The 20,787-nt window shown below is 33.6% G+C and overlaps 1 protein-coding gene across 3 annotated transcripts in view; it reads right to left on the bottom strand.

Annotated features, from left to right (window-relative positions):
• The window catches only part of LRBA (LPS responsive beige-like anchor protein), a 1,009,660-nt gene that overhangs the window by 725,469 nt on the left and 263,404 nt on the right, over positions 1-20,787 (bottom strand). For all 3 annotated transcript variants that reach the window (XM_037830797.1, XM_037830798.1, XM_037830799.1), the window contains 8 exons: positions 14,061-15,101; positions 12,984-13,162; positions 12,006-12,159; positions 11,426-11,606; positions 8,750-8,877; positions 8,149-8,256; positions 5,581-5,740; positions 1,811-2,252 (listed from right to left, as the gene is read on the bottom strand). In XM_037830797.1, the coding sequence (XP_037686725.1) occupies positions 1,811-2,252; positions 5,581-5,740; positions 8,149-8,256; positions 8,750-8,877; positions 11,426-11,606; positions 12,006-12,159; positions 12,984-13,162; positions 14,061-15,101 (2,393 nt within the window). The remainder of the gene's footprint in view (positions 1-1,810; positions 2,253-5,580; positions 5,741-8,148; positions 8,257-8,749; positions 8,878-11,425; positions 11,607-12,005; positions 12,160-12,983; positions 13,163-14,060; positions 15,102-20,787) is intronic.

The following is a 20,787-nucleotide window of genomic DNA, read 5'->3' on the forward strand; positions in this document are numbered from 1 at the left end:
ATTTGAATCTAGTAGCCATTATAGCTGTACTTTCATATTAGAGGTATACCAATATGCCATTTATCTACAATGCAGACTTCTGTCAATCTTGTCACTCCAGGAAAATGCCCTAATCTTTAAGTATAGGCAGAGGAGAGAAGATGGCAGAGAATGATGGGGGAGGGGTGGGAACCCCACTGAAGTTACATATTCCCTGTGTTCTTTCAGAGAATCTTACTTACCATAAACAATTTTAATAAGCTTGGATATCTAATGTGCCAACCCACAGTAGTTCTGAAGTAGAAAACTAGGAGACGAGAGGAAATAAAAAGAACAGGAGACGTAAGGAAATAAATAACCTGATAGAAGAAAAGGACTAAATAACTAAAAAAGATATCACCACATATTCCAACAAAGAATGTGAATAAAAAACAGAGTCATCAAGAAAAGGTTAAAATTATGATGGCATCATGTCAAAAGAAAACAGAATCCAATTTGAAAAGGATCCCATTGGTGAAATCAGTCAATCTGAGCAACAGCATACATAATAACAGACTGTAACCCACTGAATAAAATAGGAAACGATGAGACTGTATGATGAATGAAATGAAAGTCTGATAAGGAATGGAATATTGTACCCACAAGGAGTGCCTTCACAGTGTAGAAACCTCAAAAATACTATTTCAATAAGCGATCAAAGTGAACACCATCAGCGATGAGAAAAAATCATGGGCAACTTAATAGGATGCAGCTTCGCTTCTGTACATTCCTGCCAAAGACACATTAACCTGAATCTCATCCCGAGGAAACATAAGACAAATCTAAATTCAGGGACATTCTACAAAATAGCTGGGCCATAACCATCTAAATTGTTAAGGTCATTAAATGCAAGAAAAATGGATTTAAAAACAGAGAAACTATTCTTCCAAATTGAAGGAGACTAAAAAGACTGGACCACTAAATGCAACATGTAATTCTGAACTGGATTCTTCTGCCATAAAGGACATTATTGAGACAATTAGTAAAACTTGAAAGGAGTTCAAAAGTTAGAAGATAGTAATGTATCAATGCTAATTTCCTTATTTCAATTAATGTATTTTGGTTATGTACAAAATATACAATGAAGTACTCAGAGGTGACGGAGCACTCTGTCAGCAACTTCCTTTCAAATGGCTCAGGTGAAGTAAAAGTTCTTTGCACTATAGTTGCAACTTTTCTACAACTTAGAACTTATTTCCAAATAAAAATATTGTTTTTCTAAAAAAAGAATGTTTAATAATCTAACGCATGCTTTATCAGAATTTCAGAAAACAACAGATAATGAAAATTTTTTGGCAACATAGTGAAAGGTTTCTTAGGGTAGCAGAAACAACACAGTCAGGAATCTGTAGTCAGCTTTCTCAAGCTGCCAGGGTTCTTAACAACTTCTAAGTTCCTGAATGGGTTAGAATCTCTAGATTCCAAGTTTTTTTATTTTCTTTTTTTATTTTTTACAAAGGTTGACACAGTACAGGCAGCAAGGAAGTAAAGGGCAACCACTTGTAATTACAGGATATTTTTAAGTTATAACCAAAGAAAAATACATTGTTTAACAGACAACTTGCAAATGTAATACTAAAATTTTTAAAATAATTGTATTGGTCTGTTGATTTAAGTAAATAATGTGAATTGGTATACAGACCATATAACAAAAACATCCTTGTAATTTTTCTAAACTATATCAAATGGTGAAGCTACAAAATTTAGCAGTTAAAACGAATTTCTGTTCACCCTTTAAATCTTTGTAATTTAGAAATATAAGTATACTAAAACAAAAGACTATTTACAGTACCTGTCAAAAGATCTGAACTGCACAGGTTGTTCGACAGATAGATCACCAAGAGCTCCAAGACAGGCTGGCGGCAAAATGGCAGGATCCACTGTGACTCCACCTGCTGGTATGTTAACCAAGCTTCGGAGAATGTCCTTCACATTGACGTTTTTTGAAACTGTAACTGATGGTGCAGCCTTGTTATCCAATTCATTTCCTCCATCGTTTTTGTTTTCCTGAGATTTATTGACTTCTAAAGAAAGAGTGCATAGCACCTCACTAATTGCATCTGGGCCTGCACTGACACTTGGAGGTGCTGTATGAGGAGCTACATCCACATTGCTTCCTAAACTGGTAACTGTTTCTTCCCCAATGCCTGAGTCCCTCCTTGGAGCAGATGTTGCACTTTCAGATTCTTCCTCTGATGCTGGAGTTAAAGGGCTGAATGCTGCTGGTGTGCTTTCTACATCATACCCAGAAAAAGAAGAAAAATTTAGAACCAATTTTAAAAGGTACATTCAGTCCTACTAGCCACCCACTATTTTAAATTATGGAATATATGGCATGTTCTAGAGAGCAAAAACTAATTATGTAATCTATAAAATGCATCCAGTGAATATGCCTATAATAAAAATAGAAGGTATAATTCAAGAATATGAAAAGTAGAATAATACTATATAAATACTCAAATATATACCAGATACATTGTAGCCACTTCTCTGCTTCATCTATCAATATTCAATTTAAAAACATAGATTTAAAAAAACCAAAAAGTGTCCCAACTTGAAGATACTTGCAGGTAAGTAATAAGGGTCCATTTAGATATAAATGACTTGATACTCATTGCCAAGTTGTCTGCCTCTCTCACTTCCCAAACGGGAGCAAGTCATTAATATTTTTTCCAAACTACCACTCTTCTAGCCTTAAGTTAATTCCTCATCATCTCACATACAGACTATTACAATAGCCTACCTCTAATCTATCCTTTTGTACTATATCATGTCAGCTCCAGATCTGAAACATTTTCATGGGACTTGCACTGCCTATAACAGAAAAGATCAAATTTTTCTAACCCACATACAAAAGACAGGAGGTTGATAGGAGGAAAAAAGAAAAAAACAAACTCAAGGATGGAGAAAAAGATGAGACCTGCTGCTAATCTGCTTTCCCAATCAAGATCTCATCAGAATTACATTTCATATAACATATTTATATTATATTTGTGAATAAAATTAATTATTGGTACTTTTATTACTGACAATAAAATACCTGAGAAAACTCTATAAACTTATCATTACATATCAATGGGTGGCAAACACAAGGTTGATAGCCATTTGCCTATAAGAAAAAGTCCAAAATCCTTAGGATAAAGTACAAAGCTCTTCAATAATATGAACCTACTAGAACATAAACTCCATCAGGGCAGGGAATTTGTCCTGTTTGCTCCACATCTCTAGTGCCGACAACAATGCCTAGCAAGTAGCAGGTGGTAAAAAACTATTTATCAGATGACTATTAATCTCCAATCTGATCTCCTGCTACTTATGCATCAGGCATAACACTTCAGCAACATCAAATTACTTGCAATATGCTGAACATGAAACAATGTTTCAACTTCTATGCCTTTATACATTGCCATTTCTTTGTCTAGTAATCTCAAGACCTATACCTGAAACATGGTTTCCTCTGCTGAAAACCTTTTTGCCTCTCTTCTATATGCGTGACTAAATCATCGATCCTTAATATTCCAGGTCAACAAGAGCATCCACTTTGCTGTTTTACTTCATTTCCTCCACTCAGGCTGTCATCCCACCATTCCAACAAAAATCCTTTCATCAAGGTAATCAAAAACTTCCATCTTGCTAAATCCAATGGTCAAGTCTCAGTCCTAATGTCACTTGACAAAATAGCAGAAATTAATTATTACCTCCACCTTGACAATGCTTCCTTCAGTTGGATTCCAGGACACCATACTCAGCTTTACTCTTACTGCCTCACCAGTTGCTGCTTCTTAAACTCCCTAATTTCTTAAATGGGAATAATTTAGGCAGGGCTCAGTCTTTGGTCCTCTTATCTGCTCTATCTGCATTTATTTCCTTTGTGAATTCATTCACTCCCTAAGTTTTAAATAACAATATACCAAAAAAAAAAGAAAAATCCCCTAATTCAGATTTTAATATATAACTACCTACTCTACATTTTCTCTTGTAGGTCTAAAAGACATCCTAAACTCAACATCTCTAAAGCTGCATTTCTTACCTTTCCCTGAAAATGTTTCCCCTTAGACTTCTGCACTCCTAGGAAAAAAATCCTCATAATCATTTTTTACTACCTTCTCTTTTTAACATGATCCATACTTAATGTTTAAAATAGTATTGTCTCTAGCATCAAAATGAATACTGCTTTTCACTATCTCCATTGCTATCACTCTAGTTCATCCCACCTCACCTCTTTCCAGGATTACTACAATAGCCTAACTTGATTATGGTAGACTGTTACTTTAACTACCCTATTGAACTATGCCTTCTGGTCTTCATCCCCTTGAATCTGGGTTGGGCCTGACTTACATTAACCAAAAGAATATGGCAGAAGGAGCACTATACTAGTTCTGGACCTAAGCTTTAAAAAGGTCTCCCAGCTTTTGTACTTCTGGAAGGTGGAGCTTCTCTGTAAGAAATATGGCTACCATGCTGAAGAGAACACATTAGGGGAGAGAGAGGCCCTCAAAAATACGGACAAAAGCTGAGGAATCCAGTCGACATCAAGTGATGAGGCCCATACTTATAAACCCAGATGAGCTATTTCAGTTAGTCAGTGCCATCCTAGCTGAGGAATTAGACACCAGTCCCAGAAAACATCACTTGGAGCAGAAATGAATCACCTCCACGTGCCCTATCCAAATCTAACTTACAGAATCATGAAGAAGAGTAAAATAGTTATGATTTTAAGCCACTAAGCTTTGAGGCAGTTTGTTACACAGCAATAGATAACCAAAACAATGGTTTTTCTTTCCCACTAGGATCTATTCTCAACACAGAATGCAAAGTGTTACCTTTAAAACATAATTGTGACCCCTGTACTCAAAACCCTCTAATGGTTCTCCATTTCCGTTAAAGTAAAATCCACAACCCATTTCTCCTGGTCATCTATTCCTCTTACTTTTACCCTGTTCTTTTCTTTTTTTTTTTTTTTTAGCACTGATCACATTCTAAAATACCATACTATTTATACAGTTACATTCACTGCTATTTTCAATCTCCTCTCATTAGAATATAAGCTCCATGAGGACAGAGATTTTTTTCTATTTTGCTCATGGATATACCAAAGTACCTAGTAGGTATTAAATGAGTATGTATTGAAGAAATAAAAAAACTTTTCGGGGTGGCAGCTACTTCCATGCATGTGATAGTTACTTCTATAACTATACTTCTATAACTGGCAACTACTTCTATAACTAATTATCATAATTATTTGTTAAGGACAACTCTTCCACGAGAACATAGTTTACTTATTCTTCAAAGCAAATGCAGAACAAAAATTTTTAACTTTTAAAAAAAAAAAACCATTTTCTCACTTAAGTAGATGGCCAATTTAAATAACAGATATTATTTTCCAACTGCAATTAATTGCATAATACTTATTTAAAATGTTTAGTCATTAAGAAAAATAAATGTTCACTCTTGCTTTATACATAAACAGATTTAAATTCCAGAAGAAATACTTTCACTATCATGAGTAGGTAATGTTTTCTTGGAATTTTGGATGCCAGAGAATAAACAATGAAAACTTACCAGGGAGTGATATATTCCCACTTTCACTTCCAGTTTCCATCAACGACTGGCTAGGCCTTTCATTTTGAGGTTCCAGAATGTCTCTGTACTTTGAGACCATAAGAACAGAGATAAAGTATACAACCGCCAAGGCTAAAAATTGAGCTTGTTTGCTATCCTCCTGAGGGGGAACAATTAAAGTAGTTGATTATGTCACTATTAAATAACACATTTTAATTTTATTTTACACAACAATATTTAAGTATAAAAATAGATAAAAGTTTAAGGTAGGTAAACAAAGAACATTATTCCTTAGCAGATAAATAGATGAAAACTAATGGTTCAAATGAGACTAAAACTTAATCATTATTGTCAAAATGTTTGGACACAATCAATTCCAGGAAAAATGAGATCTCAGGATCTACCAGAACATATCACTTGCACATAACTGTTACCTAACAAAACCTATGGTGTTTTTTAAGTTTGTGTAAGAACTTCTTAGTCTGCTGCAAAGATAAATGTACATTTTCCCATTTCTCTAGACATGCCTGTGTTTCTCTGGCACAACTATTATAATATCTGCTGCTAGTATATCAATATTAAAAATGTAGGCAAATAACCTGGTTGGCCATAACTTCTGTTATAAATTACTGATGCCTATATAAATCCATTTTTAGGCCATTAATGTGTTCTATGTTTACTAATGACAGAATGAAGTTTATAATGTATGCCCGATTTCTGACCTCTAATAAAAAATACTCCATAGATCCTTATGTTTAAGTGCTAGCTCCTAAAATAGAGTTTTTCAATTGTGGCTGTCATTTATTGGATACTTAATTTGAGCTGGGCACCATGCTACGTACTTCATGTATGTTCATTAACCCATTTGAGCAAGACAAGGCTTAAAGAAGTAACTTACCTAAGGCCATGCATTAAGTGAAAACTCAAATCTGAACTCAGATTTGAGCGATTAAAAGCTTTAGCTCTTAAACCTCAGAGTGATACTTATTTTTATCCCCAAACTTAGGTAATATCCTTCTTCATCAAAGTTTGCTTATGCTACAAGCAGCTAAACACTGGGATATGGTTTGGGGAACATGATCTTTTCTTTTTTCTAAACCTCCTGCAAAGTGACTGTATAATTTTATATTTACAAAAATTTTTTCATATATTTATTGCTTTTAGAAACGACATGAAAGACAAAGGAGATATTCTGATCTATTAACAGGTTAGAAAGGTCCACAGAAGCCAGATCATATTGAGTCAGTGTATGGAGTTTGGATTTCATTTTAAGTGTTACAGGAAGCCATTAGAGACTTTTTAAAGCAAAAGAATACATCATTTATTTTAGATTTTTAAAGATCATTCTAGGAAATAAAAAATTATGGAGCTGTAGACTCAGCACTGCTCAGAAAGAACAAATGGGGAGAAAAGGAAACTACAATATTTAGTCTCAAAAATGGACCACAGTCACAGAATTCTGAAAAAAAAGTTGATGGGTTCTTAATTAAAGGAATAATAATGGCTACCAAAAAGCAAGGAATTGAAATCTAGGGAGACAATATAACTTAGTGGTTAAGATTAAAATTTCAAGAATCAGATTCTCTAGGTCTTTAACCCACCTCCATCTCTAATTGTGTGATCTTGAGCAGATTATTTAACCTAACATTGCTATCTTACACATAGGATTATTGTGAAAATTAAATGAGATAATACATATAGAGCACCCAATACTGTGCTTAATACACAGTAAGTGTTCAATAACTGTTAACTGGTGATAATACTCTAAACCCTATAAGTGTATAAAACTGGGTGAAGAACTTACGAGAGAACTAAAACATAGGAGAGAAAGGGAAAAACTGAAGTTATCAATTGTAAGAAATTTATATGTAATATATATTTAGGGTATCCAGTACTGCATTTAATATGTAAGATATTCAATAAATATTAATTAATGATAATATTCTAAATCCTGGTGAATGGGATTATGTACCATTTTTATTTTCATCTTTATACTTTCTTGTATGACTTAAAATTTCTCATGAAATTCAGCATGTTTCATTTTAAAAAGTTAAAAACACCACACTGAGAACAATGTACCTTTTCATCATGTACCTTTAAATCACATTTTTACATGTTTGGGGGGAAAATATCTGATATTCAATAAATTAATACACCATTCAGAAGATGAACATTTCATTACATTTAGAGAATGGACTCTGAAGTTAGACTGCTGAGTTTCAATCCTGACTATCATTTACAATATCCGTTAGCTTAGATAACTTATTCAAGCTCTCTGTGCCTCAGATTCCTCACCTATAAAATGGAAATTATGAAAGTATAAACATCAACAAGTTGTTAGACTCAATGAGTCCAATAAGCATTTCCAATGCTTACTAAGTGTTATTCTTTTTAGTACCCTTACTCTGGTATACCAGCTTCATTTATACATAACAATGCTGTTTTTTAGGCCTTCCCATCTTGACTGGACCATTTTATATCATAAAGAGCTCCCACTCTTAATACTCTGAGCCTAGGAAAAAATATGTATTAGCTAAGAGAGACGTAAAAAAAAAAATTTTAACTTACTATGTCTCTGAAGACAACTGCTCTAAGTCGATTAATATCCATGTCTTGTAGAAGCCTGCCAAGATCTCTTACTGGAGATATACCACCAGTTACAATATCCACAGGACTCTTTAAGACAAATATACATATATATATATATACACATTACACAGATATTATTTTTTTAAAAATACACAATATTCTAAGAACCAGAAAAACAAGACTACAACATTCTTTTTCTCAATTTTTTTTACAACTGATTTCTTCTTTCTTCATTTTGGTGTAGGGGGACAGGGTGACTTAGAGGGCGTGTAAAAAGGAGTTCAGGGAAAATCAAACTGCAGGCTAGCTATCTCACCAAGTACATGAAAAACAAATTAACAGATCTGAAGGAAAAGGAATCATAGAACATTTGGAAAAGCAGGCAAGATTAAGTTTAAGTAAATCTTTACTGTATAGTTAAACACAAATATTTGAATGTTATGTTCACAGCTTAAAATAAATATTTTAGGACCTCTGTCAGATTTATTTAAATTTATGTTGAAATGAAAAAATAAATTTAAGACCTCAATCAAAAAAATAAGGGTATGCTTTTTAAAAATTAATCATTCTGTATGCTTACCTTTGCTGCAGATTTCCCCAAGGGAATCAGGCCGTGTATTATTTTCTGGCCTTTTGCTATATCTCCCCTAGATTTCAGTTGTGAATGCTGCTGACACTCTAAGCAATTCCTTACTGCCACAGCACATACTATAATTTGTTTTAAGGAAAGAATGGGCAACAAAAGAAAATATTTAAGATTATGGAACTGATAAAAATTGCCTAAGCAACACAATTTACATTAAGATTTTATTCCAAATAGATTACCTTCAGCAAATTGTTAAAAATGTCTCCTGCATTTTATCACCTTCTGTTGTCTGTCTTTGTAGCTACTCTGTTAAAGCCCAGTGCTAAAAGAGAATCAGTTTAGGAATCTTAATGATAGACTACTGTGTCTTAGATCTCACCTAAGCTAGCTGAAAAGATCTTTTACAAAGAAACAAAATAGAGAAGAAAAGAAAGGTGAAAGAAAACAGAGAGCACATCAGATGGACATGAACTGATCTAGGGTGATAAATTTCTATTACTTTCAATGAGGACAAATTAAACAGGAAATGTTCCTGTTTTTCTTACATTGTATCATTAGAGCATAATATTACAGAGATTGATAGAGAATATGGCATTTATATTGCCTAGCTATTACTGGTTTTCATTAAAACTGCTTAGAAAGTGGGGACAGAAAAGAGAATTTGATTAATTTACAGTCCAAAATTATCTCGCTAAGGCTCCATCAATCAGGTAGTTACTAAGATTACTGAGAAATTAATTTTGAAATTTAAATGACTAATTGGTTATTCACATGTGACTAAGAATTGCTTGATATCATTTAGTCATTTCAATTCCCGACAAATCTGATGCACTCAAGAAGTTTGAATTGAACAAAGGTAGATGAGCAAATGAGAAACAAAATAGCAAACAAGTAAAGTGAAGAATTTAAGTGCAACCATGTACCACACGATACACCACATGCCTCACAAAGAGAAGAAATGAGAAAGGAAAGTGTTCAGAAAGGTGCCAAAGGTGGCAACAAAGTTGCATGGAAGGAAGAAAGGAAAGGACACAAGCTGGGAAAGAATATAGAATACAAACTTTCAAATTTGGAATTCTGCCCAGGAAAATAAGCGGTTTATACTATCTTTGACACAGTTTGCATAAAATAAAATTAGTGTCAGCATTCGAAAGTTAAAAAACACACCAGGTTTCTTAGTGCTGATGAGTCTTAGGTTACTCTTATTGTTGCCAACCCACCTTCTAATCCCCACCCTGGGAAAAGGACTGAAAAAAGACCAGGTCTACGAACATTTGAATTTTTTACCTAGCTTACCATATTCTATCAAGTAACCTTGGACAAGTCACTTTCTAAGTCTCATTTCCACATCTAAGAAGAGATTGTGCTGGGTTAGATTAAATTATCTCTTTATTCTTTCAGTTCTAGGAATATACTCTTTTTAAGAAGGTAGATTCTAGGTTGAAAAAGTGACATATATAAAAGCAATGGAGTCTAAATACTCTAATTATATTACTAAAAAAAAATTTAAAGAAGTATACTACAGCAGAAAGAATAGGAACACTAGGTAGACAAAACTATATTTAAATTCCAACTTTATCAATTATAAATTTGGATTTTTGGATAAGTTTCCTAATTTCTCCGAGCTCCAATTTATTCACAAATAAAAGGAATAAAATGATCAGCAATAACAACAAAAGGCCAGTTTTTCTTTGGTTACACTCACCAATGAGTCTTCCTTAAATCATATTTTAGAAACAACTTACTATAAACTGTTATACCAAGTTCTCTGAAACATTGTAAGTCTAAAAGTACTTGAACAGCATTTTGAGTAAAAATAATTGTACCATAAAAATCTCAATACAAGTATATCTCAGTTTATATAACAGATATTCTTGCTAAACTTTAAGGAAAAAGATTCTATTAACAAATTAGATTTTCCACTTCTGACATTATGTTTTCACAGGTGCTTAATTTTTCATCTGTCTTTATATGGCCATGGTTCCTAATGGTTTAGCTTCTAAACTCATGGTCCCTGCCACCCACCTCCTTCTCCCCATTTAGTAAACAGATCAATTAAAAAATTAAGAAAGTTCCAGTATTTACACTAGATTCAGAAATTCTTCTACAAAGAGGAAAAAAAAGATGTTTCACCTAAAGAAGTCCAGTTAACACAAAGAAGTCATTTCATATATTTTTACTTTTTTACCTATGGAAGAACTGCTTTCAGGAGAAGAGAGATCCAACAATTTTATTAACTGTTTGAACAAATTACCACAGCTTACTTGAATAAAGGCTTTACTTGAGCGATGCTAGTTTAGAACCTTGCTATGCAAGCGTGTTTGTAAGACAGAATTATAGGTCCCACCCAAGACCTACAGAATGGATTCTGCATTTTAACAAGAACCTCAGACAGTGCATATGCACCTTAAAGTTTGAGAAACACTGCTTTAAAGCTAAATTTGGGGGTAGAGGGTGGAGGGAAAACAGAATCACCAGCTTACCAACTACTACTATAGCACAGAACAGACATGGTTCTTCACTCTTTGGAGGTTAAAAAGTAGCCATTATAAAAAACGGCCTAGCAAACATTTTCTCATCACCAAGAGCAAATATAATATTCAATTTCATATATCTGGATTACTGAAAATTATTAAGTAAACTTCTAACTATAGAGTTTTAACAGCTCACCCAACCGGAGACATTGCCGCAAAATTCCTCCAGATGACATATTTTTTTCAGCTTCAATTTCAGTAAAGCCGAGAGAACTTGCAAAAATTAGCACATCCACAAGGCTAATTAACCTCTGCAAAAATGTCAAAGACGCTTCTATTGAAAGGCCTTCAGTAGGTTCAATATTCTCCAGCTCATGCTGTAAAGAACAAAGTTTTATGTTTGTGTCTATGTTCTGATAAAAATCTAATTTTACCAAATATATTCCCCAAATTTCTAAATTTTATAAAAAGCCAGGCTTGCAGAAATCTACTACAACAGTCATTTACTTGCCAATTCATTTTTATCAAAGCAAAAAGGTAAAACACTATCAATCATATTCTTCACTAACTGAGTCATTCCTAAGAAATCAAACCTTCTTTTTAGTCCTTTCATTCCTAGAACAGATTCTAAGGGCCTTTCAGGTAATTTTAAGAAATCCTATTGCTTTAGATTTACAGCCTCTATGATGCATAGTAACCAAAACATTCAAATTTTAGTCAATAAAGATGCATGACACTCATGTTTTCACACCAATTTTATATAGTAAAGTTCTTACTGTAGCAGATGTAGCAGCTGAAAGCAATGGCAGTATACCCCCACAAGTCATGACCATATTGTCCATCACTTGAGAGATGAGATGAATTGTGTTATGTACAAAGATGACATTATCACTGCTATTCACGAAGTCCATAACTGTCTTTGTTGAATGGCTGTGCAAAGATAAAGGATGTTTACTGACAAAGCTAAAGAAAGGAGAACACAGTTTGCCTATATGAGGGTAGGGAGGATAAGATACTTTTGCTTCATCTTGAAAGCTGAGGAAAGATAATGAGGCAGCAGGCATTTTGGGGTTGTATACTTCCTCAGTAGTACACCATTCCATAGCAGCAATTACTACCCATACCCTTCTTCAATGATGAAACATAGATTTTATTCATTTTATACTTGATAGAGAAAGAATAAAATTAGCATTAACTAGGAACAAAACTGAGAGGTTTTGTGTAAGAGGTAAATTGAGTCAAATATGCTATTAAAAATGAATTTTCTACTAACATTTTCTCAGGAAAAGTTCTGCTTAAAATGCTTTTAAACAGAAAAAGAGTAGTATATAAATAAATCAGGCACTTTTTAAATCATAAATTACATAATGGAGAATAAATCTGAAATGTATCTTTTATACTAAAAATACATTGGATAATGTTACACTTAAATCCAAATTTTTAATTATTTCCTGTGGCAAACTCACTTAGTAGATTCACCTTCTGATGAATGCCATACTACAAAATAAACTATAAGAAATCTTCAGCAATTTTTTCAAAAAGAAAAATCTCTAATTTTCAAGCATTTATAATCCAGACAGGATTCTATAATGAGAAATAAAGATTAATTCAATAAAACTCTATCCCAGAAATAATTTATATTCTACTTTTTAATCAAATGCCTGAAATTAATAGTAAATTTTAAATACATAAATTTCTTTGGAAACAAAGACTAAGATTTATACACATCTTCTGTAATGAACATATGGACAAACCTTCTCCACATCTGAATATCTGTTTCTATCGAAAATAATAGATCAGTGAGCAAACGTTGATGCATTTGAGACCACTTGAACTCAGGAATACGGAACACAGTCAATCTGGAATCCCTCCTATGTCCGTTAGCTGCATCTGGAGCTACACCTTGCTCTGATTGCTCCTGTTGTCTTGGCAACTAATAAGGAAAATAAAAACAGTTAATAAATTCACCCTCAAAAGAAGGCATTAGGAAAATAATTTAATAGCTTCTATGCACTTCATCAAACAAACATTGAGACACTAAGGAACCAAAATTGGTAAAAATTACCAATGAGTATAACATCACTAGTATTTTAATACATTTAGAGCAAAGTTATCAAAAATGCTAAATTACTACAATTAAACAACTATCTTGGAACTATGTCAGTATCACCACTACCCAATGTAGCATTTTATATGACTAATCAAAAAGTTCTTAGACCTGAATAGACTAGAATGAAGAACAAACCCACAAAAATGGAAAGAAGGAAGGTGACAGTACAACAGTTGAATAAAACAGGAAAGGACAACATAAAACCAACCACTGTCTCATGAGTCACTCTGAGAAAATGGTAGAGGAGATAACTGTGCCTCTAGATCTCGCAAACGTTCCTTCCTCTTTGGAAATAAACCAACCTAATGAAACAATATTATTCCACATACTTTTTAAATAAAATTATAAACTGAAGTAGTTCTGTAGGAGGGCAGTCCTAGACTTTGCTGAAAAACTAATGTGCTAAGACTGGGTTAGTCAAATAAAGGAGTAAAAGGCAACTGTTCCAATTTTTGCTTTATAAACTAAAATTATGCCAGTCCTGAAACTTTAAAGTGATAACTTTTGGTGATGCTGTGGTATAAATAATATAAATTTAATAAACTCATACAAAATGCCAAACCCTGTGCTAAACACATGAAATTTAATCATATTCAATGCATGTGCATAATTGCAAATAGCATATGAGCCAATTCCAAAATAAAGTAAAATAAAAGTACATACACTTACTCTATTTTAACTCAATGCAAATACACTTCAAGAAGGGAATACACATAATCACCTCAAGTACAGGTCGAAGAGGTTGAGAAGCTTCCACATTTGCACTGGCCTTCAATTCTAGTCTCTCAGTATCTGTAGCAACACTGGAAACATCCAACTCAGCAATCTTCTGCTCAGAAATAGCAGAAGATTCGAAGATATTACCATGACAATCACTAATTAATTTGCTTTTTCTAGCAGGATCAGTTATTTTCTTCCCTTCCTCTACCATCTGACTAATGCCTGTTTGGGAAGCAGTAGTTTCAGTTGAAGTAGATGACCCTGATGCTGTAATATTCAAGATTCCAGAATATTTAAAATCTTGAGTTTCAGTATCAGTTTGCTTTTTAGTAACAGGTCTTTCCTCAGCAGATATTAAATTGTGGTCATTACCAAACATGTCTTGTCTTTCACTGGCTTCATATGCAGTTGGAGACAAACTATTATCTTGGAGGTCAGTAGGTAGACTGGTGTCCTCAGAAGGACTACTTTCTACCTTCAATTCTACATAATCATCATCTTCTTCCTCTACTATAGACTTTTCCAATAATTCTGGCAACTCTGAAGCATCCTCTTCTGAAGGAGCACTTACAGAGGCAGTTACCTCAGTGAGGGTCATTATATCTTTGCCTGTTGTTTTGAAAGAGGAAATAGTCACAGCTTCTATTACGTCAGAAGATACTTCTAAATCATCTGCATTCATTATCTCATTTGTCAATGTTTCCTTTAAGGTGACCTCATTCAGTAACTCCTGATTTTCTTGCCCAGTTTTCCCTTCTTCATTAAATGTATTATGAGGTTGCAGTTCACTATCAGATGCCGATTCTCCAGAACATGCTTTCTCGATACTTGGCTTTTCATCATCATTTCTGACAATCTGAGATGAGGCAGGAGAATCCTTAGCATCTGGCTGCGAGGATCCTGCTGAAACATCAACTTCCCTGTTTCTGCCAAGGACTGACTGGACTGGACTCAAAGAACATAGTCCTATTTCTTTACCAGCTCTTCCCTGGTGTTCCCTAAATATATTCTCAAGGGCTTCTTTGTGTATTTCAAAAGCGACCTATATAAAAAATGTACAATCAGTTAAAATATGCTTAAAAATTAACAGAGCATAAGAAGACAATAAAAATAATCTTTTTTCAACAATTTTTCAAAGACACAGTTTATATAATGGGACACAATTTAAGTTTATCTATAATATCCTTATTTTAACTCATACAAACTCATACAAAATGCCAAACTCTGTGCTAAACACATGAAATTTAATCTTCCTATTCAATGCATTTGGAAAAATGCAAATACCATATGAACCAATTCCAAAATAAAAGTAAATAAAGTAAAATGAAAATAAAAAGTCAATCAACAAAATACTAAATATTAAAAAAAAAACTACAGAAAATCTTAATAGTAACAGGTAACACCAAAAAAATAGTCTATTCTTAAGGATGTATACATTAATCTATTGTCCTCTATAACTTGTACCAGAATTTAAGTATGTACCATTGGGAAGTGCTTTGTACACTGGATAATACATTGTGTCCTCAACTGCAATGAAAACCCATTTCCCCAAAAGCTGTCCTTAGGAGAGATTAAAAATAGCCATTAATCATGCCCCTATTACAGCAGCTTTCCATATATTTATTAAACAACTAAAACTTTTTTTTTACTAAAGCAAGTAATACATGTTCTTTTAAAAGTAAAAAAAAAAAGCCTCCAACCCTTACCCAAGTGACAACCATAATTTTCAAAGTCTGAACTGGTCAAAAAGACTCCAAAAGTTCCAGTTATTCCCTCCATGTATCAATTTATTCAACTTACATATGACTACTATGTGTCAGGCACTCTGAACATCCCTATACCATGCATGCTCTGCCTTTTATCCAAGTAAATAAATAAAACTGATTACAAGAAAAATATAAAAAAGAGTAAGAGAAAAAGTATGACACAACCAGAAAGTATAACAAAATTGTAATTTATTCATTCTAGCACTGTTCATTCCTATAGCCTATGTTATTATAAAATATATAGTGAATTGAACATTTGCTCAATAAACCTTTGTTGAGTCCTAGAGTAGGAGGATGGTAGTAGAAGATAATAAAAAAAGAGAAAAGCAGATTTTTTTATGCCCAAAGACCCACAGACCATTTTGAACAACAGGATTATGGACTTGGGTAAAAGGCAAACAAAAGCATAAAGAATGCACAATGTGCAAGTTTTCTTCTTTAGATGTTAACTGGCCTTTACTCATAAAATAAATATTATTTCATGTCATAATGTGATATAGCTAAAAATAGAGATGCTTTAAGAATAAACATTTTCCTAACTATAAATATTTGGGGAACTTTTTTTTTGTATTTCAAGGAAAAATGTATATATTCCAAATTAAAGAGTAAAATGAAACATTTAAAAATATCCAATTATTTTACAACCATACAATATTTTCTTTCAGCTGGATTCTTTAAGTTTATTGACAAATTATTCATTTATTCATTCAACAAATATTTACTGAGGATCTACAGTATGCCAAGCACTGTATGATGAACGATACAAAGTTTCTACCTTCATAGAGCTTATATTTTAAAGGAGTAGAAAGAAAATAAGCACACAAATATGTAATATAATGTCAAGTAGTACTAAAAGCTTCAAAGGGGAAAAAAAAAAGGAGATAGAGAATAAATGAAGATAAAGGTCTAGCTGGGGGGTATGTATTTTAGAAGCAGAGCTGGGGAGTGCAACTCTGGGGATTTTATATTTTGAACTGAGACAAAAAATAAAGTGAAGGAGCAAATTAGGTGAGTATCAAAAGGAAGAGTGTTTCCAGCAGAGGGAAGAACAAATGCAAACACCTTGGAGCCAAAATAAGCTTGATGTATTCAAGGAACAACAATAAATCAGCAGACTGACAACTACAGAAAGTGAGTGTGTAGATACAGCTATCGGCCAGACCATGATTGTAGAGCATTACAAACTATGTTAGGGGCTTTGAATTTTATTCTGAGTGTGACACAAAGAGTCAGTAGAGAACTTTGAATGGGGTAAAGACATGATCAATTTCCTTTTGGAAAGGATCACTTAAATTACTGTACGGAAAACTGATTTTGGAGAGATCATTTCCGCACTGATATAACAGTTATTATCTAAGGAAGGCAAGTCACATACTACAAACCCCACTGATTTTGAAAATAAATCATTTTCCTCTACAATTGCCAGTCTTTATAGAATGAGTTTAATTTTCAATAACAATTTGCTTTGATTTTATTCAAATTAAGGGGTTTTAAAATTTGTATAGCAAACTGTATCAATGCACATGAGGATATACAATTTATATGCACAGGTTAAAAAAAATAATTTTTAAAAATTAGCATATCCTTATGACCCATGTCAAGATATAAAACATTAAGAGTACCTCCCAATCCCCATGTGCCCCCCCCATGCACTCCCCAACCTCCTCACCTCCATCAAGAGGAAATTACTATCCTGACATTTCTATTAATTGTTTTCTACTTGTTTTTTAAGAGGTTTACTAACTATAAAGTTAACATACCCATGTATGTGTAGTTTGAAAAACTACCCCTAGCAGGAACATAAGCCAGCTGTGTAACGAAAGGGCAATTTTGCAACAGCTAACTGACGGCTCCCAGGAGAAGACAACTACATAGAATCTGTGAGTTGGTGTAGAGTATCAGCTTCTCTGAGAAAATTTACAAGGCTATTCCTGAGAAGTCTATAAGAAAGGTCATGAGGAAGTACCGGGACATACAGTGGTCAAGGGATTAGGAGCATCTCGCAGTCGTAGTGTGGGCCAGGTACTGGGTATCTGGCATGAATATGGTCTGGGAAGTAAACTGCTTTATACTTTTCAATTCTAAGCTCACCATGGAGTATCATTTGGTTCTGGGAAATTTTCTCTCATTACTTAATGTCTACCCCAACACCCTACAACCCCACCCCCACCCCGTTTTCCCTCTGTTTTCTCAAATTTCTAGTTCTGACATTGCACTGATAGGTCCTCTAGTTTTCTTATCATTTCTCTATTTCCCGTCTCATCATCTTTTTATTCTACCCTTCAATGTGTTTTTCATTTCTGCTTTCTAACTTTGGATTAGTTATTTCTCACTTGCTCAGTTTCCTTTTCTATAAATTGGGTTTTGTAATAGTAAATACAAATCTGAAAAAATTTAATTTGAAATTTTCCCTGATGCCAAAAGGGAAAGAGAACTGCCCCTTTCTCTTAACATTTCCCTTAGAAAATCTGAAATTGTAAATGCTTTCTCTGACTCTTTGAGATGTATGTAAATCTTTTAAGAAGCTAAATAAGCCTCCTGCTAGTTTTGCATCCCAGGAACTTCTTTATTGGGGACCTTGCAGCCATGAAAATCAAGGAGAATGGCACCTTGTCTCTCATCTCCGTGGAATTTTAAACCTAGATATTTAGCTCTAAGCTATGACTTCCTGCTTTCCTAAAAAAAATGTTTATTTTTCCTCTGGATAAAGAAAATTAACATATATGTAATGGACTGTATCTGCCTGGATATTCAAAAAAGTAAAAATTCTCTTTTCCATTTGCAATCTCTTAGCAGATTGCTTCTGATGTACATGTGAATCACAGTCTGGTTTAATGTTTATTCAATAATAAAACTATTTCATTCTTTTCTACATTTTAAGGAAAGGGTATTTCAGGGTTAGTCAGGGATTTTATTTTTAATTATTTCCCCAAAAGTATATTAACAGTAAGGTACTTAACATATAGTTGTTGAGAGATTAAATAATTTAAATAGGTAAAGTGCTTTACATGGTCTAAAGCACAAAACAAGCACTATAATATGTGTTTGTTATTGTTATTATTTATCATTAATTTCCAATAGATTTGTGGCAGTGGATCTTAGTCTATTCCTTCTTTACAGCATCCTATTATAGTTTCGTGGTTTAAAATTTCCTCATCTCTGAGGGTATTAATAATTGTTTGTGTTTTGTTTTGTTTCTTCTTGCATTATCACTGTTTTCTCCAACTTGCCCTTTTATATTTGTCCATTGTGTTTCTATCTTTCAGTTAGATGCTTTCCTCAACTTTTTGGTAATACTTGGTTGTCAGCTCCAGTTTGGGGAAGGAAGGTGATTAGTGCACTGAGTGAACTATATCAACTTTTACCTTTATTACAGAGTGATCCTGGTGAGGTTTGCATCAGGAAGGATAACCCAAAGAAGCATCTTTTAATCTCATGCTTCAAAGTTAACAGTATGGTTGCCAGTATTTTAGAAGCTAAATAAGAGGAACAGGGAGTTGGGTTTATTGTCTCTGCATTCAGAATTCAATTTGCAAACAATATCTTCCACATTTTTCTAAGATTACCCAAAACCACAGATACTCTGTGTTGAATCCTCTGGACTTCTGCAAGAATAGCGTGAAACAGTATTTGAATAACACAGGTAAAAGTGCGCATCTAGTTCAATGCATTTCCAATCAAAATTTCAACACCCTACTTTGCAGACTTGGAAAAGCTAGTTATCAAAGTTATTTGGAAGGGAAACAGGCCTCAAATTGCCAAAAACATTCTAAATAATAAGAACAAAGTAGGAAGACTTACACTTCCAGACTTTGAAGCCTACTATAAAGCCATAGTGGTCAAAACAGCATGGTATCGGCACAAAGATAGATATATTGATCAATGGAATCCAATTGAGAGTTTGGAAATAGACCCCCAGATCTATGGTTGACTGATTTTTTATAAGGCCCCCAAATCCACTGAACTGGGATAGAACAGTCTCTTCAACAAATGGGGCTGGGAGAACTGGAAATCCATGTTCAGAAGAATGAAAGAGGACCCCTACCTCACACCCTATACAAAAATTAACTCAAAGTGGATCAAAGACTTCAATATAAGAGACAGCACAATTAAACTCTCAGAAGATAACATAGGGAAACATCTTCAAGAGCTAGTAATAGGAGGTAGCTTCTTAGACTATATACCCAAAGCACAAGCAACAAAAGAAAAAATAGATAAATGGTACCTCCTCAAAATCAAAAGCTCTGTGCCTCAAAAGATTTTGTCAAAAAGATGAAGAGGCAACCAACTCAATGGGAGAAAATATTTGTAAACAATGTCTCTGATAAGAGACTGATATCCAGCTATATAAAGAAATCCTACAATTCAACAACAATAGTACAAACAGCCCAATCATAAAATGGGCAAATGATATGAAAAGACATTTTTCTGAAGAGGAAATATAAATGGCTGAAATACACATGAAAAAAATTTCATCTTCACTAGCTAATAGGGAAATGAAAATTAAAACCATGAGATACCATCTCACACCAATAGAATGGCTGCTATTAAACAAACAGGAAAGAAGAAATGCTGGAGAGGATATGGAGAAATTGGAACTCTTATTCATTGTTGGTGGGAATGTATAATGGTACAGCCACTGTGGAAGACAGTTTGGCAATTTCTCAATAAACTAGATATCGAATTAACCTAAGATCCGGCAATACTGCTTCTCGGTATATACCCAGAAGATCTGAAAGCAGATGACACCTTCCTGTATGTATGTTATATTTTACAATAATGGAAACAGCTTAAGTTGTGGAACTGTGACCCATGACATAGATTTACTCTATAACTACTTATGAAATCGTACCTTGAAAGTTATCACTGTTATGTATATATGTTAATGTTCACAATAAAAAATAATGGAAAACAAAAGGAGAGACATTGTATGCTACCAGTACTATGAATTCCCTGAACAAT

The sequence above is a fragment of the Choloepus didactylus genome, chromosome 3 (assembly GCF_015220235.1).
Source record: "Choloepus didactylus isolate mChoDid1 chromosome 3, mChoDid1.pri, whole genome shotgun sequence".
Taxonomy (NCBI): Eukaryota; Metazoa; Chordata; class Mammalia; order Pilosa; family Megalonychidae; genus Choloepus; species Choloepus didactylus.